This window comes from Sus scrofa, chromosome 12, assembly GCF_054392235.1.
Source record: "Sus scrofa isolate SSC_HxYL_T2T_F1_AM1 chromosome 12, Sscrofa_HxYL_maternal_Yorkshire_Landrace_v2.0, whole genome shotgun sequence".
NCBI lineage: Eukaryota > Metazoa > Chordata > Mammalia > Artiodactyla > Suidae > Sus > Sus scrofa.
In genome coordinates, this window is record NC_139394.1 from 1,065,835 (window position 1) to 1,088,781 (window position 22,947).

At 61.1% G+C, this 22,947-nt stretch overlaps 1 protein-coding gene and 1 pseudogene across 2 annotated transcripts; both read left to right on the top strand.

Annotated features, from left to right (window-relative positions):
* Positions 1–13,831: 13,831 nt before the first annotated feature.
* On the top strand, positions 13,832–14,636 carry LOC146397966 (uncharacterized; annotated as a pseudogene).
* On the top strand, positions 13,843–22,152 carry NOTUM (notum, palmitoleoyl-protein carboxylesterase). Of its 2 annotated transcripts, XM_021066404.2 has the most exons (12): positions 13,843–14,020; positions 15,218–15,573; positions 16,692–16,744; positions 16,826–16,921; positions 17,374–17,434; positions 17,650–17,708; positions 18,126–18,228; positions 18,717–18,908; positions 18,993–19,093; positions 19,602–19,749; positions 21,163–21,210; positions 21,443–22,152. In XM_021066404.2, exons 2-12 carry the CDS (start codon positions 15,245–15,247, stop codon positions 21,747–21,749), a joined length of 1,497 nt encoding a protein of 498 aa, XP_020922063.2. In that variant the 5' UTR covers positions 13,843–14,020; positions 15,218–15,244; the 3' UTR covers positions 21,750–22,152. The 2 variants fall into 2 exon arrangements, with proteins under 2 accessions (XP_020922063.2, XP_084839455.1); XM_084983329.1 differs by lacking the exon at positions 13,843–14,020 and having other exon boundaries at positions 14,961–15,573.
* Positions 22,153–22,947: the final 795 nt, after the last annotated feature.

Sequence of the window (22,947 nt, forward strand, 5' to 3'; positions counted from 1 at the left end):
GCCGACCGCACACAGTCCAACAGGCATGCGCCCTGTGCAGCCTCAGTGCCCTAAGCACACATTGCCTGGTTGCCATCAGCCAGACCCCTCCCCTGAGGCTGGGGAGTATCACAGGACCCAGGATGTCAAGTTCGCTGGCTGGGAGCTGACTTCCCTGACCTGCTCCGTCCCCTCCTTCCTGCTCACAGGGACCTCACATCCACCTGTAGCTGAGCATGTGAGGCTTGGGAACGGACACCCTTGGGGCAAATTTTTTTTTTTTTCCCATTTTTGGCCGCCCTTCAGTGTATGGGGCTCCCAGGCCAGGGGTCGGATTGGAGCCACAGGGATGACCTAGGCTGCCACTGCGGCAGTTCTAGATACCTAACCCCCTGTGTGGGGCCAGGGATTGAACCCGCATCCCCGTGGCCCCCAAGATGCCAATCCTGTTCTGCCACAGCAGGAGCTCCACTCTGGGCAATTCTGACACTGCCTGGTCAAGCGCTCCAGCCCACCCTTCTGCCCCTCAGGACCCCACATGCAGGTCTGCAGCATCCGGTCCCCTCGCACCCCAAGTTGCCCCCAGCCAGGCCTCTTCGGCACTGCGGGGTTTCCTCTAAGGCTCATGTGTGCTGGGACAGGTTTTTCGTGCCTGCTCTCTTGTTTACCGTCTCCGCCAGGGGCAGTCCCATCTGCCTGGTCCTCCACTGGCGGGCATGCAGAGCAGAGCCTGGCAGGGGCCGGTGCTCCGCAGACATCTGCTGGAGGAATGACTGTTGATGGGGGGACAAACAAATGCATGGTCCCCCCACATGCGTCTTCCCCTCCTACCGATGCTGCTCGCCGGGCTGGGGTGGAGCGCCCCAGGCGCAGTGTAGTATATGTGTGGGCGCTGGCAGGAGAGGTAGGGAGCAGAACAGACCCGCTCCCTCAGTGGCCTGGCTGGGCTGGGCCTGGTGAAGACCAGACCCTGTGAAGCCAGCCCCAGAGATGACCTCTGGGTGCTGCTCGGCCTGAGCTTGACAAGCCTCCAGAGACAGGAAAGGCCCAGCAGAGTCTCCCCTGAGATACAGGGTTATTTCAGGCTGGAGGTAAAAATTCCAGTGGCTCCACTCCATAGCAGGAAGGACCCTCAACTGGCCCACAGGCAGGTTGCACATAGATAAGAAATCAGCCGTTCCTTTCGTGGCTCATCGGTTAATGAACCCGACTAGGATCCATGAGGATGCGTGTTATATCCCTGGCCTCATCCAGTGGCTTAAGGATCCTGCGTTGCGGTGGCTGTGGTGTAGGCCGGCAGCTGCAGCTCCAATTCCCCACCTAGCCTGGGAACTTCCATATTCTGCAGGTGCACCCTAAGACCAACAACAGCAACAAAATCACACAGCTCCAGGGGAGGCTGCTCCCTGTGCTTGTCTTCCTAGGCTCCCCTTGCAGCTCTGCACCTTCCCGAGAGGCCCCATTGCCTCCTGGTCCTGCGTCCTTCGGGGCGGTCAAGGCACAGCTGGGAGCTGCCCAGGTTCCAGGTGTGATCAGGGGAGTGGGGTGGGGTCAAAGGTCATCTTTGGAGCATTCCCTGGTGGCTCAGCAGTCTAAGGATCTGCCAATGTCACTGCTGTGGCGCTGGTTCCATCCCTGGCCCAGGAACTTTGCAGTGCCACAGGCTTGGTGAAAAAATAAGAAAAAAATAAGAAAGAGAAGAGTTCCCATCGTGGCGCAGTGGTTAATGAATCCGACTAGGAACCATGAGGTTGCGGGTTCGGTCCCTGGCATTGCTCAGTGGGTTAAGGATCTAGCATTGCCGTGAGCTGTGGTGTAGGTCGCAGAGGCGGCTTGGATCCCACGTTGCTGTGGCTGTGGTATAGGCCAGCAGCTACAGCTCCTATTAGACCCTTAACTTGGGAACCTCCATATGCCGTGGGTGCGGCCCTAGAAAGGCCAAAAAAAAAGATGAAAAAAACCAAAAGGATAAGCATAAGAAAGCGAGATGGAAGGAGGGGAGGAAGTGGAGGACAGATTCAGGGTGGCTGGAGACTAGAGGCAGCGGGGATGCAGGCGGCCACACCTCTTGGTGCCGGAGCCATCCAGTACCTGGACACACCAGCCTAGGCTGGATGAGACTGTAACGTGACACACGCACCAGGAGGAAGGCAGGTGCGTTGTGAGCACATCACTGGCCTGTTGTCAGGGGCTGGTTTTGCCAGATGTTACCACTGCCAACGAGTGGGAGGAACACAGGAGGCCTTGCTCTGTGGCGTCTCTACAACTATCTCAATGAACATTTCAACGTAAACAATGACAAATCTACAAGCTAAATGTTTAAGACAATAGGAGTTCCCGTCGTGGCCCAGAGGAAACGAATCCAACTAGGAACCATGAGGTTGCGGGTTCGATCCCTGGCCTCGCTCAGTGGGTTGGGGGTCGGCCGTTGCCATGAGCTGTGGTGTAGGTCACAGACGCGGCTTGGATCTGGCATTGCTGTGGCTGTGGTGTAGGCCAGCAGCTGTGGCTCCGATTCGACCCCTTAGCCTGGGAACCTCCATATGCTACAGATGCAGCCACCCCAGAAAGCAAAAAATTAAAAAAACGTTTTTTAAAAAAAAAATAAAAAGATTTAAGACAATAAACTGCTATTCATCACCTCCTCTGTACCTCCTCCTAGATACACCAACTGTCATTTCGCCGCATGGGCCTTTTCTCTCTGCATTTATATACGCGCATCCATTTATATTTGAACATACGCTGAAGATACGCAGGCACTTGCCCTCCAAATCCGCCAGCAGTGCCTCCTGAGAACCAGGACTGTCGCCCATCACCACACCCACAACCACACAGTCGCGGGTACAATGATGCCGTCTAACTCGGTCCCCTGTGGCATCTTCCCTCCTTGCCCAAAACGGTCCTCTAGAGCTGGCTGTCTCCTTGCATGTGGTGGTCGGGTCTGTTTACACGCCCTCTAATCGGCCCGTCCCCCACTGTTTGTTTTAGTTTTTCATGACGTTTGCGTTTATGTAGCGTCCACAGGCCGGATCTGCCTGGCCTTTCCTGGAGTTAAACATTCAGGGCAGTGAGGCCATTTGAGAGGACAGCCCCTCAGGAGATCCAGGATGCCAGCGTGTCCCATTAGTGGGGAACAGCGGTTTACACACTGGGTCAAGGTGAGGTCACCAGGTCTCCCTGTTTCAGGTCCCTTGCAGACGGAATCAGCTGTGGGGGGGGGGTTAATTCTTTGAGAGCACAAATACAACATTTTTCCAATAACTGCTTGCACAGTGGTTTCAGCATCACCCCATGGTCCTTGCCCGAATCCATCACTACAATTACTGTAAAATTACAAACTTCCCACCTTATCATTTCTCTAAAATTCTTTTTTTTTTTTTTTTGGTCTTTTTGCCATTTCTTGGGCCGCTTCCAAACCACATGGAGGTTCCCAGGCTAGGGGTCTAGTCAGAGCTGTAGCCACTGGCCTACGCCAGAGCCACAGCAATGCAGGATCCGAGCCGAGTCTGCAACCCACACCACAGCTCACGGCAACGCCGGATCCTTAACCCACTGAGCAAGGCCAGGGACCGAACCCACAACCTGTTCTTAGTCGGACTCATTAACCACTGAGCCACAACGGGAACTCCTAAAATTCTTAAAGATTAATATGAACTCATGGGAGTTCCCGTCGTGGCGCTGTGGTTAACGAATCTGACTAGGAACCATGAGGTTGCGGGTTCGGTCCCTGCCCTTGCTCAGTGGGTTAACGATCCGGCGTTGCCGTGAGCTGTGGTGGAGGTTGCAGACACGGCTCGGATCCTGCGTTGCTGTGCCTCTGGCGTAGGCCGGTGGCTACAGCTCCGAGTCAACCCCTAGCCTGGGAACCTCCATATGCCGCGGGAGCGGCCCAAGAGATAGCAACAACAACAAAAGACAAAAAGACAAAAGACAAAAAAAAAAAAAAAATGAACTCATGGATTCTTTTTCTTCATCACTTTTTTTTTTTTTTTTTTTTTTTTGACTGCTGCCTGCAGCATGTGGAAGTTCCCAGGCCAGGGATCAAACCCCCCACAGCAGCGACACAAGCTGCGGCAGTGACAGTGCTGGATCTTTAACCTGCTGCGGCACAGATGAACTCCCAGTTATTCTGTTGATGCTCGAACTTGATCCAAATGTAGCCAGCGAGGTGCCCACCACTTCAAGCTGGCTCCTGTGCTCATTTGGGGAAGGGCAGTGACTTTTTTTATTTTTATGTCATTTCAAACTTAGAAGTTGCGAGAGCAGTACTACGAACTCCTACATATCTCTTAGAAAGACTCACCAAGAGTTCCCGGTGGCTCAGCGGCATTGTCACTTCAGTGGCTCGGGTCGATGCTATGGTGTGGGTTTGATCCCTGGCTGGAGAAATTCCACATGCTGCAGCTGCTACCAAAAAGAAAAGGAGTCCCCATCATGGAGCAGTGGAAACCAATCCGACTAGGAACCATAAGGTTGTGGGTTCGATCCCTGGCCTTGCTCAGGGGGTTAAGAATCCGGTGTTGCCATGAGTTGTGGGCAGACATGGCTTGGACCTGGCGTTGCTGTGGCTGGGGCGTAGGCCAGTGGCTGCAGCTCCGATTTGACCCCTCGCCTGGGAACCTCCACATGCTGCAAGTGTGGCCCTCTCCCCGAGTGCTCCCCTGTGTGTGTGTGTTTACTTATTCATATACAAAGCTGTTTTGAAGCATCTGAGAGTAAGCGGAGACACTGTGCACCTTTCCACGCAAGACCTCAGCGTGCATTGCTCACGGGCAAAGCCATCTCTCACATCACCGCCAAACCGTGACACAACCATGGGAGATCCGTGCCTGATGCCTCACTCCAAGCTGCCCTGACATCTTTCCTGCATCCTTTTGATGCATTTGCTGTTCACCGAGCACTTCCTCACTTCTGCCACAAGAAGGCATCCTCGGCTAGCCCAGGACGTCCCTGCCCCTGCTCTGAATGCACCATTTCTCCGGAACCCCTTCTAGAGGGACGGGATTTAGAAACCCAGGTCCAGAGCTGAGCGTGCTCAATGCTCCTGGGGTGCCTCTCCTCTGTGGGCCGTCTCAGGCGACAGAGCAGTCCCAGCATTCTGAATTTACCTGAGTTCCTCGCGCTCCAAACCTCCCCCCAGTCTTCCTCTTCTTCCCTCCTTCCATATGTGCATCCAGCTGAATTTTAGGAAATGACCAATATCCAATCATTTTCTTTACTTTTCTTTTCTTTCTTTCTTTTTTTTTTTTTTTTGTCTTCTTAGGACAACACCTGCAGCATACGGAAGTTCCCAGGCTAGGGGGTCAAATTGGAGGTACAGCTGTCAGTCTATACCACAGCAACAGCAATGCCAGATGTGAGCAACATCTGCAAACTACATCACAGCTCATGGCAATGGTGGATCCTCAACCCGCTGAGCGAGGCCAGGGATTGAACCTGTGTCCTCATGGATACTGGTGGGATTCATCACCGCTGAGCCACAAAGGGAACTCCCCAACCATTTTCAGTCTACAAAAAAGGCACATCTGGAGTTCCTGCTGTGGCGCGACGGGATGGGCCGCATCGCTGCAGCGCCAGAATATGGATTCGATTGCTGCCTGGCCCAGTAGGTTAAAGCATCTGGCGTTGCCCGAACAGCAGCTGGGATCTGCTCCCTGGCCCAGGAACTCCACATGCTCCAGGGCAGCTAAACAAACAAACAAAAAGGCACATCTACATGATTTAACCAATTATTCTCTTCTCCACATTGAGAACTCTTGCTTTCAGCAGCATGAATGTATTTATTAACTTGCTCTGCTCCAAGATACCCTCCAAATAGCTTTGGAGTGACCACAACAATCCTGCTACTAACGAGATGTACTAAGGAAATCTCAAGCTCTATTTGTAATTATTTTTTTCCTCAGAATATATCCCACTAGTGAAATACAGGGGGTTGTGTTCAAAATTCTTTGAATTAATTCTGTTTTTTTTCCTCTGTGGTTACGTTAATTTGATACACAGGTTCACTTAGTACTGAACGTTAGGGTCTATTTTCATTCTTTTTTGATTTACTGTGTTTTGTTTTTTTTTGTTTTTTGGTTTTTTGCTTTTTAGGGCCACGCCTGTGGCATATGGAAGTTCCCAGGCTAGGGGCCGGATCAGAGATATAGCTGCTGGCCTGCACCACAGCCACAGCAACTCAGGATCTGTGTCTGCGGCAGCTCGCAGCAACGCTGGAGCCCCAACCCAGTGAGCGAGGCCAGGGATCAAACCCACATCCTCATGAATACTAATCAGATTTGTTTCTGCTGAACCACGACAGGAACTCTGACTTAACTAGTTTTTGATTCAAAAATTATAAGTATATGGGGGTTCCCATTGTGGCTCAGCAGTACAGAACCTGTCTAGGATCCATGAGGTTGGGGGTTCGATCCCTGGGCTCACTCAGTGGGTTAAGAATCAATCTGGCGTGGCCATGAGCTGTGGTGACAGTCACAGACAGGATCAGATCCTGAGTTCCTGTGGCTATGGTGTAGGCCGGCAGCCGCAGCTCCAATTCGACCTGGAAACTTCCACATGCCACGGGTGTGGCCTTAAGAAGAAAAAAAGCTATAAGTATTTGGAGTTCCCTGCTGGCTCAGAGGTTTAAAGATCTTGCACTGTTACTGCTGTGGCTCAGGTTCAATCCCTGGTCCCACAACGTCCACATGCCACGTGCGTGGCCAAAAAAATGAAGAAACAAAATGACCCATGGCCAGAAAAGAGTCACTTCCTCCTCATCCACTTCCACTGTCTCCCCAGAGAGCGCCTCTTCTTCCGGTTCTGGGGAAGCCGTCCTGCCTCTCCTTCTGCAAAGATGAGCGTGTGCACGTATCAGAGGCTAAGTGGACACAGACGCAGATGCTTCCTCGCCTTCCTTCTTACAGGTGACACAGCACACGCCCTCGCTGGTTCTCTTCTCTGCAGCCTGCGTGACCCACTCTGGGACCGCGCCTTGCCCCCTCCCTCCACGGTTCGGGCCACCCGGAGCACGAAGTCATGAACACTGTAGAGCCTGTCACAGCATCCAGACAGCCCGGGGAGTGGGCAGCACGTGGGGTTCAGGCTCCTGCCCGGAGCAGAGCTTTGACGCCTCCTGTCTGCCGGGACCGCTGTTCGTCACCTGTAAAACTGGACCCGGGGCGGTGGAGGTGAGCCAGGCAGGACATGACAGGCAGTGGCTCCTCCCGGTGGCCGTGGGAAGCCCTGGCCTGGGGCTGAGCTCCTGCCCCCAAGCGCCACAGGATCTCGCCTCAAGGCTGGCCCAGGGCCGCCGGAATGCTGGGTGCGGGGTCAGACCAAGGCTGTATCTTCCAAAGAAACGCTGTCCAGACTGCAGTCCCTATTGCACTTCTGGTCACAGGTTAAGGCTTCTGAGGCTGCTCTGAGTTGGACCTGGCTGCTTAGGGTCCAGCCAAATGCATGTCAAACGTACATATGTAAACATATGTATATATTTAAGACGGTAAAATTGCATCTTAAATATAGCCTAAAGTCTACCTTCTGACAGACCCTTCGGGAAATTATCTGTATTATCACTTAGGCAGTGGCTTTCTCCACTGCCAAAGGAAAAAAATGGACAAGTTCCTGGAGTTCCCGCTGTGGCCCAGCGGGATCAGCAGTGTCTCTGGAGCGCTGGGCCGCAGGGTGGATCCCCAGCCCCCCACAGTGGGTTAAGGATCCAGCTTTGTCACAGCCGCAGCATAGGTTGCAACCTGACTTGGATCTGATCCCTGGCCTGGGAACTCACATGCCGTGGGGCAGCCAAAATAATTTTTTTTTTAATTTAAAAATTAAAAAACTTTTTTTTTTTTTTTGGTCTTTTTGCCTTTTCTAGGGCCGCTCCCGCGGCAAATGGAGGTTCCCAGGCTAGAGGTCAAATTGGAGCTGTAGCCACCGGCCTCCACCACAGCCACAGCAACGCATCTGCAACCTACACCACAGCTCATGGCAACGCCGGATCCTTAACCCACAGAGCAAGGCCAGGGATCGAACCTGCCACTTCATGGTTCCTAGTCAAATTCGTTAACCACTGAGCCACGATGGGAACTCCTAAAAATTAAAAAACTTTTGAGCAAAGTAGGCTCCTGGTGGCCAGCTGCCGCCGCCGCCGCCCTCGCCGCGCTCCCCCACGTTCCCTGAGCCATCCCTCACCTCCGTCCCCAGCCAAGCGGCTCACCTCTGGGGGCCTCCCTGACCCCGTCCCACCTGCCGCCCTCTGCCTGCTTTTCCCATGTCGCTCTCCTCTGCATGCACATCCTGGAGCCCCTGGGGCAGCTGTTTTCCGTCCTCTGCTCCCTCGCCCCCAGCAGACAGCCGTGGGACAGGGCTCGGGGAATGAGTGCCTGGAGCTGCCCCACGTCTGGTCTCAGGGGGTGGCTTCCAGGCCGGGCAGACACCCGGACAGCTAAGAACCTCAGCGCGAACTCACACATGGAAGAAAGGTCCCACTACTGATTTCACAAAAGGAGTTGAGTTTCTAAGTTGCCATCCCACCGACGGGCAGGATAACCAGCACCCGAGACTCGTGACTCGGGCGCTGGCTGGGTCCTCAGCGCCCTCCCGCGAGACGTGGACTCTGACTCCCAGGGGAGGCGGCGGCGCTGCTGCAAGAAAAGCCCTCGGCGCGGTCCTCCCCCCAACCAGTTCTCAGGAGCAAACTCAGTGGGGTCCGGAGAGGGCGGGGAAGGCCACCTTCCAGCTCCTCCTCGCTGGCATCTTTCCTCCTGGGCAGCGGCTCGACAGCTAGCTCTTCTCAGGATCTGCTTTGAATTAAAAAGTGCTGTGGCCCTTTAAGAGAAGCATCCGCCACCCCCGCCCGCCCTGCTGCCCCCTTTGAAGTCTCTGGCGCTGAAAGGTTCCCAGTGGCAGATCTGAGGGTTTGTTTCTGCCTCCCGAGAGGCCACGTGCGGATCACGGGGGGCGGGGGGGGGGGGGGGGTGTCACATGATCGGCCAGGCCGCCCTGGCCTGCAGCTGCTTTGCAGCAGGCACGGAGGACCAGCCGGCTCCTTGGCTGGGGACAGCCTGCTGGAGCTCCCTCGGTCTCGCAGAGCCAGCAGCTGGGGGAGCGAAGGAGCAGGCCCTCCCCTCGGGCCTGGGGCGGCCGGACCTCCCTCGCCCTCTCACCTGCACGGTGAGACACTCTGGTGACACCCGCAGATGTGTAGGAAGCCCCTCCATCCCCCTGCCCTTCCTGCCCCGGGCTTTGGAATGTGGCCGTTCCCAGGAGGATGCAGGGACCCTGACGACCCACAGTTAGAACAGGTCGGCGGCGGCCTGGCTTCCTGGAGAGTCCTCCAGCCGGGACTGCCCAGCAGCCAGGTGGGCTGTGCTGTGCGGGGAGAGCGGGATGGGGCAGGGGTGCCAAGGCCCGCCCCGGGGGAACCCCCCCACCCCCGTGTCCTCCGGGCGCAGACATGGGGGCGGGGCTTGCAGCTGAGTGACAGGAGCACCGGGGACTCAGCTTCCTCGCGAAGCCCTAGGGGCTCTCACCCACGTGCTCTCAGTTCCACAGGCGACCCGGGCCGGGCTCCCTTGCCGCCCCCCGCCCCCCGCCCCTGCACTGGACAGCCCCAGGCCAGGGCCTTTTCTCCTCGTGGCCCCGGGATGGGGGGGGGGTAGGCTCCTGATGATGGATGGGGTGCCTGCACCTGGGCTCGAGGCCCCTCCCCCAGCTCAGAGCTGCCAGGGGAGGGGCCTCCACTCGGAGCTCCGAGCCAGCCCCTGGGGGGAGTGCGGTGGTCTGCCCGCTTCCCTGCCCTCCTGGGCCTCAGAGGCCAGCAGCTGGGACGCAGAGCCGCCCAGGTGGTTGTGCGAGGCGGGGCGGCTGAGGCCGGCAGGCAACAGCTGGGCCCCAGACGGGTGGGCGGCAGCTGCAGCACAGAGCAGCCCCCTGCTGGGAGCTGGGGCTCAGGGGTCCCCAGGAGGGAGTGGCTGTGTGGTAGGGGGCAGTCCCGAGTCCAGGCATGGGCACTGGGTCTGGAGCTGCTGAGCATCCCGAGGCCCTGAAGGCCCAGTCCCAGGAGGGACCCCCGTGCCACTGCCCCAAGCCTGCCCAACTCAGGCCCTAGCTCTTGTTTCCTGAAATATTTCATCTCCAACACTCCTTTCCCAGGAATTGCCCCCTTGCCCTTGCAGGGACCGAACTCTCATGATCTAGCTCTGTGCCCCCTCCCCTATAACTTTTTCCCCACAGGAGCAGCCCCTGAACCCCCATCCTATACCTGAGGACACCCCTCCAAAAGAGGCAGAGGCCGCCTTGCACCTGGGCATGCATGGGCTCTAAGCTTGGCCGGAAGCCCCTGCCACCCGCCAGAATGGGAGCCAGGAAGCCAAGAGGCAGGAACGATGCAGAGCCAACCCTGGACCTGGCACGTGGTGGGGCGCAGAAGGGTGGGTCCCACGTGCAGCATGTGTGGTGTCCGCGGTCCATGGGGACACTGTAACAAGGCCATTTGGGACATTGTTCCTGCGTTCCCTCCCCAAGCCTGAGTGCCTGCCCTCCAGACATCCCACAGGCCCCTGCGCCCGGGACCCCGGTCCACCCTGGTCCCTGAAGGATGGCTGGCGTCCACCAGGGAGTCATAACTACCGTGGGTCACATGCTCACTGGCCATGAATCCTGCCTCATTTCATGCCCCTGAGACCCTGAGAAGCAGGTACCATTCTCCCGCACCTGAGGTTCAGAGAGCCAGCTGCCGGCCCTGCATGCTGCATTCAGGGTCCCCAGATACATCCCCCAGGGTCCGCTCATCTGTGCAATGCGGGGATGGGGGCACACACATCCCTCGCGCCCGCAGGATCTCCGGGGTGGGACCAGCCCACCCCTCTCATCTGCCTGCCCTCCCCGCCCCCAGTCACCTGGTGCCCCAGGCCCAGCGTGCTGGCTGGCCGGCACCCATCAGACCATCAGCGATTGGAGGTTTTTTAGGTAAAATTTATAATGCAAAACCTCTTTAAAGTGTACGATTCCACTTAGTACATGCAAAAAACACAACCATCAACACGACAGAAGAACACTTTCATCAACCCGAAAAGAAATGCTGGGGAGTTCCCGTCGTGGCGCAGTGGTTAACGAATCCGACGAGGAACCATGAGGTTGCGGGTTCTATCCCTGGCCTTGCTCAGGGGGTGAAGGATCTAGCATTGCTGTGAGCTGTAGTGTAGGTCGCAGACGTGGCTTGGATCCCACATTGCTGTGGCTCTGGCGTAGGCTGGTGGCTACAGCTCCGATTCGACCCCTAGCCTGGGAACCTCCATATGCTGCAGCAGTGACCCTAGAAAAGGCAAAAAGACAAAAGAAAAAAAAAAAAGAAAGAAAGAAAGAAAGAAATGCTGGGAGTTCCCGTTGTGGCTCAGGAGTTCCCGTGTGTCTCCGTGAAAACAAATCTGGCTAGCATCCGTGAGGACGCAGGTTCAATCCCTGGCCTTGCTCAGTGGGTTAAGGATCTGGCGTCGCTGTGAGCTGTGACGTAGGTCACAGACTCGGCTCAGATCCCGCGTTGCCGTGGCGGTGGCGTAAGCCAGCAGCTGGAGCTCCAATTCATCCCCTAGCCTGGAAAGTTCCATGTGCCACAGGTGTGGCCCTAAAGAGACAAAAGCAAGAAGAAAGAAAGACAGAAAAGCTGGATTCATTAGCAGCTGCTCCCTATTCTTCTCTGTCTCCTGGCAACCACCAATCTCTGTCTGTCTCTAGAGATTTGCCTGTGCTGGATATTTCATGTAAACGCAATCACACAATAGGTGGCCTTTTGTGTCTCACTTACTTTCCTCTCCTTCATGTTTTTAAGATTCCTCTGTGCTGTAGTGTGTGTCCTTTTTATGGCTTTATTATAGTCCATTATATGGAAGAACCATATTTTTCTTTATCCATTTTGCTCCTAAGGGACATTTGGGTGGGTTCCACCTTTTTGGCTAGAGTGAGTATTGCTGCTGTGAACCATCACGAGCAAGCTTTTGTTTGACCACCTGTTTTCATCTCTTTTGGGGCCATGCCTGGGAGTGGAATTGCTGGGTCACGTGATCCTTCAACACGGAACTGACTGAGGAGCCACCAAACTCTCTCCACAGCGGTTGCGCCATTTGATGTTCCTGCCAGCAACACACGGTTCCAATTTCTCCACATCCTCGCCAACACTTGTTTTCCATGTTTTGATCTCAGCCATCCTAGTGGGTGTGAGGTGGAATCTGACCTGCTACTGTTCGCCCACCTCCTCTCCCCCTCCTACGGGTCCGGCCTCTGGTTCACTGGGTTGGGTGCAGGCAGCCTGGAAACAGAGGCCCAGTGCTGAGTGGCTCCAAGGACCTGCCATCCCGGGGACCCCTTCCCAGGTGTGAGAGCTGAAAACCCTGCGTGGGGGAGTCCGAGGTGCAGAAGGTAAGGCTGGCCTCTCAGGGGCGGCGGTCCAGGGGCAGAGCCAGGCTGTCTGAGTCCAAAGGGGGATGAGGTGTGAATACCAAGCGTCTGGGGGGGTTGTCTAGGCTTGAAAGGAGAGGTTTGGGGGAAGGCAGAGACAGCGAGGGACAGGCGAGTTCCAGAGAAGGCTCTTGGCTTCTGCCAGGGGTGTGGAATAAACCAAACAGGAACTCGCTTTGGTGCAGGCTAATTCTCATTCCAGCAATGCCAGTGTTTACAGCAGGCACCCCCCACCCCCGGCCCTGCCATTTCCTTGGCGATCAGAACGGCTGTCCCTGCAGCACGGGGCATGTTCACGCATGGGCTCCCGTAATCCCACAGCGGCCCTCTGATGCAGGCACGGTCATTGCCCGGCTTTAAAGAAGAGGAAATGGAGGCACACAGAGAGGTCACGGGCCTCGCCCAGGATCGCCCCTCCGGGAAATGGCTCAGAGCCAGGACCGCGAGGCGCACACTTTGCAGTCATGCCATCCGGCTTGAAGCTGCATGTCCCGGCCTGGGACTTGGGATAACAGGTTCCTAGAGGAAGCTCCCCAGCGCGGGGGCGGGGGGCCACCTTCGTAAGGGGGACCTGTGTCTGATGTTGCCGCCTCTGGCCAGTCCCATGCATGGCCTTTATCCCAGCTCGATAACAGGAGGATGGCGGGTGTGGATTTGCCAAGGACCAGAGCTCACTCTTGGCTCTTTTGCTGCTAGCGCCTCTGACTCTCAGTCTCCCTCATCAGGGAAATGGGTGCACAGCTGGCCCACAGGTGCTTTTGTTTGTCACCATCTGCCTTATCCTGCATGGAGTGACCCCGGCCAAGACCAGCCTCTGGAGCACCTTAGGTTTTGAGGTGGAGGTGACAGCCAAGGGGGTCTCAAGTCCCCAGGCTGGTGTCCCACTGCCTCCACTGGGAGCCTGGCAGAGCAGGCTGCTGCGTCGTAACTTTCTAGCGGGCAGCTCATTGCTCAGCTGGGGACCGGGCAGGACGCTGCTCACGACCATTGGGGCAGGAGGCCAAGGCAGAGGCAGGGTCCTCGGTGCAGCCAGAGGCTCCGGCAGCCTCCATTCTCCTGCTCTGGAGGGGCTGCAGGTGCCTCCCCAGGGCGCAGCTTCCCCACTGCCCTGAGTTAGGAGGGCGCTCAGGGATCCCACCCCAGCTCCAGACCCCTGTGCCCAAGGGAAAGGTCTGTTTCCTGCCTTGAAGGTGGCACAGTGACATCCACGGAGCTGTGGCTGGGAGGGGAAGGAGAGGTCTACCAAAGCTGGCTATGGCACTTTGTGTGCGGAGAGCGAATAAAAACGTGTCTGTCTTCTGTCTGCCCACCCAGCCGGGAGGAAGCCTCCTAAGTAAACACCTGCCCCCACCCCACTTTCTTTTCTGAGGAGGAATCTCTTTCCGGCCCCAGGGAGGGGCGCGGGCAAGGTGAGAGGATGCGGCCGACGCACTATGTTGCGTGGAGATCGCTGCACAGAGACCGCGGCGGCAGCTCTTCTAATGTCGCCCACGCCACGGAGGCGGCTGGAGCCCAGAATGGTTCTCAGGGGTCCCCGGCGCCGGGCGCACAGCCAGGGGGCACCCGGGGAGGATCCAGAACCCCAGCCCGAGGCCTGCTGACCTCGGTAAGCGGCAAGGCCCCCTCCGCCTCCACTGCCTCCGAGGGCCGCCCAGCTCCTGTCCACCCAGGCGCGGGACGGGGCGGCTTCCCCCGTGGCGCCGGGCCGCGGCGCCCGTTCCCTCCCGTAGGTCTCCGAGGGCGCCGGGGCCTCGCGCCACACCTGTCCGCTCCTCCGGGAGGCCCCGGCAGCAGCGGCGCCGGCCCCTCGGCGCGGAGCCCTGTGTCCGCCGTCGCTTTGATCCCGGGGGCCCCGCTGGATAAAAGTCCCGGGCGGCTCCGCGCCAGCGCCAGAGGGGAGGCAGCCGAGCCGGGCGTACCAGCGGGCTGGCGCTGGGCGAGCGACGCCGAGGAGCAGGGGCCGCGGGGCCGCCCGCGCCGGCCGCGGTGAGCGCGGGGCCTCGGGTCGGGCCAGGGTGGGGGATGCGGCCCGGGGTCCCCGTCGCCTGCCGGCTGCTCGGGGCCCGGGCGGCGCGGCGAGGGGCGCTCCGGCGGCTCAGGTGAGCGCGCCCCCTGCGCCCCCGGCCCGTCGGGCCCGGGCGGCCGCGTGGCGGGTGGCGCTCCCCCCGCGCGGAAAAGCCCCGCTCCTTCCCCGCCCGCCCCCCCCTTCCGGCCGCCCGGGGGCGGGGGCGGCGGCGCCGGGCTGGCCGCGGTGAATGAGCCGCCGCCGGGGCCGCGGGGCCGCGCTGCCCCCCACGGAGCCAGGCCGGGAGCGCCTCCGGCGGCCGCGGCGGGATAGTCCAGGCCCCTCCGTCAGGCTTGCGGTTTGGGAAGAAAAGGCGATGCCTCCGCCAAGAAAAGAGCGAGCGCGGCCCCCTCCCCCTCCGCCGAGCCCGGGCGGCGGCGGCGGCGGCACATCTAAGGCGCGGGCACCCGGGCCGCCGCGGCCCCCGCAAACTACGCCCAGGCTCGGCCCCCGCCTCTCATTGGCGCGGGCCAGAGCCAGCGCACCCAGACCGTGCGCTGCCCTCGGCCGGCCGCGCGCGGAGCCCGAGCTGCCCAGGCCGACGGCGCCCGGCCCCGAGAGCCTCGACGCCGAGCCGCCCGCGCCTCCTCGGCCGGGCCCAGCGCGGGGAGCGGGGCGAGCGAGCGGGCGCGGCTGGCGCCCCGCGGCCCGGGCACCCCCGGCCCGGCGCCCCCGCCGCCCCCGCCGCCGCCGCCGCCGCCGCCGCCGCGCCGCCTCAAGGCCGCCCGCTCTCCGCAGGTGGCCGCGGGCCCGAGCGGCGCGGCCATGGGCCGAGGGGTGCGCGTGCTGCTGCTGCTGGGCCTGCTGCACTGGGCCGGGGGCGGCGAGGGCAGGAAGACCTGGCGGCGCCGCGGCCAGCAGCCGCCCCCGCCGCCCCCGCCGCGGGCCGAGGTGGCGCCCGCGGCGGGGCAGCCGGTGGAGAGCTTCCCGCTGGACTTCACGGCCGTGGAGGGCAACATGGACAGCTTCATGGCGCAGGTCAAGAGCCTGGCGCAGTCCCTGTACCCCTGCTCGGCGCAGCAGCTCAACGAGGACCTGCGCCTGCACCTCCTGCTCAACACGTCGGTGACCTGCAACGACGGCAGCCCGGCGGGGTAAGGCCCGCACCCGCCCGCCGCGACCTGCTTGCCCCCGTCGGTGGCCCCGGGGCTGCAGGCCGCCTTGTCGCCGGCGGGCTCGCGCCACCCACCTCCCTGTCCCCGCTCGGACGCACGGAGTCTCTGCGCCGGAGCCTCCCTGCTGGTGGCAGCGGTGCTCGCCCACAGGGGCAAAGGCTCCCGTCGGGGCCTCAGGGACGCTTGACCCCGGGGACGCTGGCCCCGGGGAGGGCCCTGCTTCGTGACTCGCCGCGCGGAGGGGGTGGGGCAGCTGTTGCAGCGCTGGTCCGGGACCAGCCCGGGCACTGACCCCTCGGCTACGGGGTGCCCAGCCCCTGTGCTCGCGTCCTTCGGTCCCTGGGCGGGGAGACGGCAGTCGGCGGCGAGTGGCCCTGGCTCCAGAAGGAGGAGGTGACACAGGGGGGCGGGGAGAGTCCTGCCGTCTTCCCACCCCCACCCCAGCTCGACTCGCCGGGTTTACTGCTGCCGGGACTGCCGGGGGTCCCAGCCAGCCGGAGGGACAGGCAGGGGGCGCAGGTGGGACAGAAGGACCTGGGGGGCGGCGGTCACCCCTCTCCAGCCCGAAGTAGAAAAGGAAGGACGCGAGGCTGGGGCTTGGGGAGGGGCTGGGGGCGCCCGTGCCCTCAGCGACGCCACTGCCCGAGGAACCAGATCCTGGGTCGAGCCTCGGTGGGAAGGCTGCGACCCGGACTCGGCGGCGCCGGCGCCCCTCCACGCCCGCTTGCCCGACCCCAGGGCCCCTGCCCGACGCTCACGCTCCAAGAGCCGCTGCGCGTCCCAGGAGGATCCCGGGCCGCGGCGAAGACCCCTCCCCCGCCCGGCCGCGGGCGCCGAGGTTACAGCGGGTCCCGCGCGGGGCGGGCCGTGGGGATTTTCCACGGACCATGCAGCCCCTCGCCTCCCATCCCCGCCCCACGAGCGCCACCTCCCGGGACTGGTCGCCGCTGGCGGGGCCGGCGCGCTCTGCGGGGGCCTGGCCGCTGGCGCCCCCGTGCGGCCCGCGGGCCCCGGCGACAGGTGGAATGACCCCTTGGGCCCTGGAGCCAGGCCCGGGAGCCCTCGCTGACCGCCCGCTCCGCCCACTTCCCTTACAGCTACTACCTGAAGGAATCCAAGGGCAGCCGGCGGTGGCTGCTCTTTCTGGAAGGTGCGTCCCAGGGGCGGAGGCAGGGGGGTGTGGGCTGGGGTCCCTGGGCGCTGGACCCTGAGGTGGTGGCTGTGCCCGCAGGAGGCTGGTACTGCTTCAACCGGGAAAACTGCGACTCCCGATACGACACCGTGCGGCGCCTCATGAGTTCCAAAGACTGGCCTCGCACCCGCACAGGTCAGAGACCAGGGGCTGCCAGGAAGTACCCCCACCTGGAGGGAGGGGCTCCCAATTGGAAGTCCTGGAGGAAGCCCCTCCTCCTCACTCTCTGGAGCCCCAGAGAGGCCCCACCCCCAGTTTAGGGAGCGCTCACTCTCACCTTTCTCTTGTTCCGCAGGTAATTGCCCGGGGCTTACCGCAGCTGCGCAGTCCACGGCTGGCCCCTGGGTCAGCGCAGCGGGTCGAGGGGGGGCGGTGGAGGGCCATGTCCAGTTGCCCGGGCCTGGCTGGGCATCCTCTTTCGTCCGTCACCAAACCCATCCGTTCCCTACTTCCCAGGCAACTTTGGTTTGGGCAGGTGTCACCGCCCACTTTGCTGGGGCCGACTAGGATCCCCTCACCCCCCAACCTCCCCCTAGTCCTCATCTCACACGCCCCCTGCCACCACTGCCTCTGTCCCCCTGCCGCAGGCACGGGGATCCTGTCCTCCCAGCCAGAGGAGAACCCGCACTGGTGGAACGCCAACATGGTGTAAGAAGGAGCGAGGAGGTCCTTCCCGGGGAGTCTGGTCCTGGGTCTTCCTGAGGGAGTCCGTCCTGGGGGATCCTGCCCTTGAAGGGTCTTCCCTGCAGAGGTCCTGCCTAGGGGAGCCCTCTCCTCAGGAGTCCCTCCTGGGAGGGTGGTCCGCCCTGGGAACCTCGGGCGGCAGAGGAGCGTGGCGGGCTCACACCATCCCTGTGTCACAGCTTCATCCCCTACTGCTCCAGTGACGTCTGGAGTGGGGCTTCGTCCAAGTCTGAGAAGAGTGAGTCCCCTGCCTTCGCCCCAACCCCTCTCGGCGACAGGGGTGGGGGCAGAACATCTGGGGCGACGCAGCCTTTCAGCCTTGCAGCTCCCTCTAACCCTTGCGAGTGTGTCCCGGAGTGCCTGCCCCTGCCCCCCCACCCCCGCCTGGCTCATCCAAGCCTGGCCTGACCCCTGGGGCATCCCTGCCTGGCTCGTCCCTGGCCCTGGGGTGTCCTCACGCCTGGGTGTTCGAGAGCCCCCAGGACAGCATCGTGCCTCGACTCGCCTCTCTCCGGTCCACCCCAGCCCCTGGTCCCTGCCCTCCCGGAAGACCCTCTGGACCCCCAGCTGTAACCCTTCTCCCTGCAGCCGGCGGGTCGGAGGCCTTGTCCTCCGCCCAGGCCCCCACTTGAAGCTCCTCTCCTCCTCTGTGCAGACGAGTACGCCTTCATGGGCGCCCTCATCATCCAGGAGGTGGTACGAGAGCTCCTGGGCAAAGGGCTGAGTGGGGCCAAGGTGCTGCTGCTGGCCGGGAGCAGGTGGGCGGGGCAGGGGCTGGGGTGGGAGTCTGGATACGGGGCGGGGGGGCAGGGACACGCCCGCAGGGAGCCGCAGCGTGGGGTGTCTCCCAGGCAGCGGAAGCTGTCCAGAGGGTGCTCTGGATCTGTCGTTGCGTGTGACAGACACCGGGGATGGCAGTAACCCCGGTGGCTAGTTAGGGGTTGGCTATGGACCAGCGTGCTGCCCAGGCCTGGGGTCCCGTACCCCCCTCCGCAGGCATGCCGTGCTCCCGGGGCACGTCCCAAAATGGACGAGGAGGCAACCGAGGCAGGCAGGCAGGGAGGGAGGAGGAAGCGGGCTGGCTGACCCTAAGCTCTGCGTCAGCACCTCAAGCTCTGCCAGCCCCTCTCTCCTCCGAGACCCCAACGCGCCCACAAGCTTTGGGACCCCTGCTCCTCCGGGGTGGGCTTGGGGCTGGGGGGTGGTCCTTCCTCGGCCGCCTGGCCTGACGCCCACTTCCCTGCAGCGCGGGGGGCACGGGGGTGCTACTGAACGTGGACCGCGTGGCCGAGCAGCTGGAGGAGCTGGGCTACACCGCCATCCAGGTGCGGGGCCTGGCCGACTCGGGCTGGTTCCTGGACAACAAGCAGTACCGCCGCACCGACTGCATCGACACCATCACCTGCGCGCCCACGGAGGCCATCCGCCGGGGCATCAGGTGCCGGGGGGGGGGGCAGTGCCGCGGGCCTGGGGCGGGTGCCCCTGGGGGCGGGGGCAGCCTAACCGGCAGCGTGTGGCCCAGGTACTGGAACGGGGTGGTCCCAGAGCGCTGTCGGCGCCAGTTCAAGGAGGGCGAGGAGTGGAACTGCTTCTTTGGCTACAAAGTCTTCCCAACCCTGCGCTGTGAGTGCCCCTCCGGCGGCGGCAGGGCCGGGGCGTGTCCACACCTCTGTGCCTCCGGGATCCCAGCCTAGAGTCCAGCCCTCAGAGGCCGGGCCAGGACCACTGTCCCACTCCCCCCCCCCGAAGGGTGACCGAGTCATCTGGGTTCGGCTGGGACCTTCACAGGCTCGGTGTGGAAAATCCACTGGGTTCCAGGCAAACCAGGATGGTTGCCCACCCTGTTCCCACCCAGTGCTGCCCCCCCCCGGGGGGTGGCTTGGCCATCCTTCCGCGCCCCACACTCGAGGCAACATCCTCACACATTTTGGTCCAAGTAGAGAATCAGGGAGGCAGGCAGAGGTGGGGAGGGGGCAAGGCGCTGCGGGGAGTGGCACCCCCCCCCCCGCCCTGAGGGAGCACCCTGCTGGCCCCGGGAGCCTGCTGTAGAGCCGCCTGCAGCCTCGGACCTGACTGAGCCGGGGTGGGGGGCGGAGCACCGAGGCAAGGCCCAGCTGAGCCGTCCCCCCAGGCCCGGTGTTCGTGGTGCAGTGGCTGTTTGACGAGGCCCAGCTGACAGTGGACAACGTGCACCTCACGGGGCAGCCGGTACAGGAGGGCCAGTGGCTGTACATCCAGAACCTGGGCCGAGAGCTGCGGAACACGCTCAAGGATGTGCCGTGAGTGCACCGGGGAGCACACGCCCCCCCAGGTAGACAGGCAGCCGCTTAGAGGCTTCGAAGATGCAAAACAGGAAGCAGCCCCAGGGGCCTAGGGTAGGTGATGAGCTGGGGTCCGTCTAGGCAAGGGGATGTTAGCTGGCGCTGGAAGGGGAGCCACGGAGCCACGGAAACACATGGTGGAGCCAAACATGCGAGTTACCCGGTGAAGGAAGCTGGTCTGCGAAGGCCACATGCCCCGCGATTCCAACCCTGCGCCAGCCTGGGAGAGGCAGAAGCCCGGACTCGGTAGAAAGATTAGCGGTTGCCGGGGGCGGGAGGGAGGGTGGCGAGGTGGAGCAGAGAGGGTTTTGGGGGCCCAGAGACAGCACCGTGTGGTACCACCACGGCGGACACGTGGGTCCAGACTCGTGGCAGGGACGACACCAGGCATAAGCCGTGCTGTAGACCGTGGACTCCGGGGGCGATGGTGCGTAGGTTTGCTGCTGTAACCAACGTCCCCTCTGCTGGGGGACACTGGTCGTGGCGGAGGCTGTGCGTGCATGAGAGCAGGCGCCAAACGGGATGCTCCATGTCATCCATCAATTCTGATGCCACCTAAAGCTCCTGTTAAAAACTTAGCTGAGGAGGGCGTTCCCGTCATGGTGCAGTGGTTAACAATCCGACTAGAAACCGGGTTCAATCCCCGGCCTTGCTCTGTGGGTGAAGGATCTGGTGTTGCCATGAGCTGTGGTGTAGGTCGCAGACGCGGCTCGGATCCCGCGTTGCCGCGGCTCTGGTTTAGGCCAATGGCTACAGCTCCGATTCGACCCCTAGCCTGGGAACCTCCATATGCCACGGAAGTGACCCTAGAAAAGGCAAAAAGAGAAATAAAAAAGCTAAGTTGAGGAGGAGAGTTCCTCTTGTGGCTCAGCTGTGAATGACTAGGATCCATGAGGATGCAAGATCGATCCCTGGCCTCGCTCAGTGGGTTAAGGATCCCATATGGCCGTGAACTGTGGTGTAGGTCACAGACGTGGCTTGGATCCTGCGTTGTTGTGGCTGTGGTGTAAGCTGGCAGCTGTGGTTCTGATTTGACCCCTGGCCTAGGAACCTCCATATGCCAGGAGTGCAGCCCCCCAAAAAAAGACCCACTAAGTTTATTTAAAAAACAAAAAACAAAACACTCCATGGTCCAGAAGAGCCCCCTCCCAGCAGGATTTGGAGGCAGGAAAGAACAGGGTTTGCTGGGAGCAGGCGGCTGCTGGGGACAAGGCCTGGGCCGGAGGAGTACTGGCTGGCACCATGACAGGAGGGAAGCAGGGCCAGGCAGAGGATGGGCCCCCAGGGGAGTGGGCTGGAGCGGCTGGGGCCCGCTGGCCCTGGGGTGCCGGGGTGGCACATGGTTACTCACAGGTTGTCTTCTCCCGCCAGGGCCAGCTTTGCCCCCGCCTGCCTCTCCCACGAGATCATCATCCGAAGGTCAGTGTCCCCGCCTCCTGGGCCGGCTCACACCCGTGGCTCCCATTCCAAGCATCCACCGAGCCCCCCTCCCCAGTGTGCTGCCCACTGGCCTCCTGGGCTCTGGCTTTCTTTGGGGAGCTTTTGAGAACCACTTATATACAGCTAGCTGTGTGTCAGGGACCCCGTGGCTGCAATGCTGTCCCCTGCTTGGGCTGCACCCAAGGGACTCCGCCTGGGTTTCTGTCTGCAGCCACTGGACGGACGTCCAGGTCAAGGGGACCTCGCTGCCCCGGGCACTGCACTGCTGGGACAGGAGCCTCCACGACAGCCACAAGGCCAGCAAGGCCCCCCTGAAGGGCTGCCCCGTCCACCTGGTGGACAGCTGCCCCTGGCCCCACTGCAACCCCTCCTGCCCCACCATCCGGGACCAGCTCACGGGGCAGGAGATGAACGTGGCCCAGTTCCTCATGCACATGGGCTTCGACGTGCAGACGGTGGCCCAGCAGCAGGGCCTGGAGCCCAGTAAACTGCTGGGGATGCTGAGCAGCGGGAGCTAGGGCCTCCCCAGGCCCCTCCCCTCCAGGCCCTCCTGCCCTCCCAGGACCACAGGCTCTGGCTGTCCCCCCCACCCCCGGGTCTGGATGGCCTCCCGGCAGCCCTCACCGCCTCTCTGCCCCGGCCTCCCAGAGGCCCAGCCGGAGACCCAGCTGTGGCCCTGGGACCCTCCCCCCGCCCCTCCTCCTCTGCCTCCAGCCCGTGGTGGGAGCCAGAAGCACTGGACTCCTCAGCCCCCGGCCCGGCTCCCGGCCTCCCCTGCCCTTTTGTATTATTTTATAAAGTGACTTTTTTATTACTTTAATTTTTTAAAAAAGAAAATTAAGCAAGAAATATATGGTGAATGATATTGTTTTGTAACATATTTTTTTTAAATAATGAAAAAAAAGTTAACAAAGAGCCTCACCCTGTGGCCGTGTTTATTTGAGGGGGCACTTCGCCCACTTCACCCCTCCCCCCACAGGGCCCCTGACCTCTGACCCCTGCTCCTTCTGTTCATGCATTCAGCCAACAGCAGCCAAGGGCCTGCCTCGAGCGAGCCCCCAGCACTGTGGTGAGCTCTCTTTCCTCTTTATTTTGTTCTTGGGGTGACATTCACAATGCACACCCACCGTTTCTTTTTTTTTTTTTCTTTTTTTGTCTTTTTACAGCTGCACCTGCAGCATATGGAGGTTCCCAGGCTAGGAGTCCAATCCGAGCTACAGCCGCTGGCCTACACCACAGCTATAGCCACGCAGGATCCAGGCCTCGTCTATGACCTACACCACAGCTCACAGCAACGCCGGATCCTTGACCCATTGAGCGAGCCCAGGGATCGAACCTGCATCCTCATGGATACTAGTCAGATTCATTGCCACTGAGCCCCGATGGGAACGCCACACTCAGCATTTCTGAGTGCACAACCCAGCATCTGTACACCTGCAAAGCTGTGTCTCCCCCAGGAACCCCCAGTTTCAAAACTTGATCACAAAACACTTCCTACCCAGCTAACACTTGCTCAGAAGTTTCTACTATGCTTTTTTTCACAAGTGCACACTTGCAGGTGGTGGAGAATTTGATGCAAAGAGATGGGGGGTGAAAATCCTTCCTCGGGCCCAGCCCCTGGCTCTGGGCACGTGTGCACACGTGCACGCGCACGCACACAGAGGCGCGCACGCACACATGCACTGCTTTTCCTTCCACACGTGACTACCTGCCGCG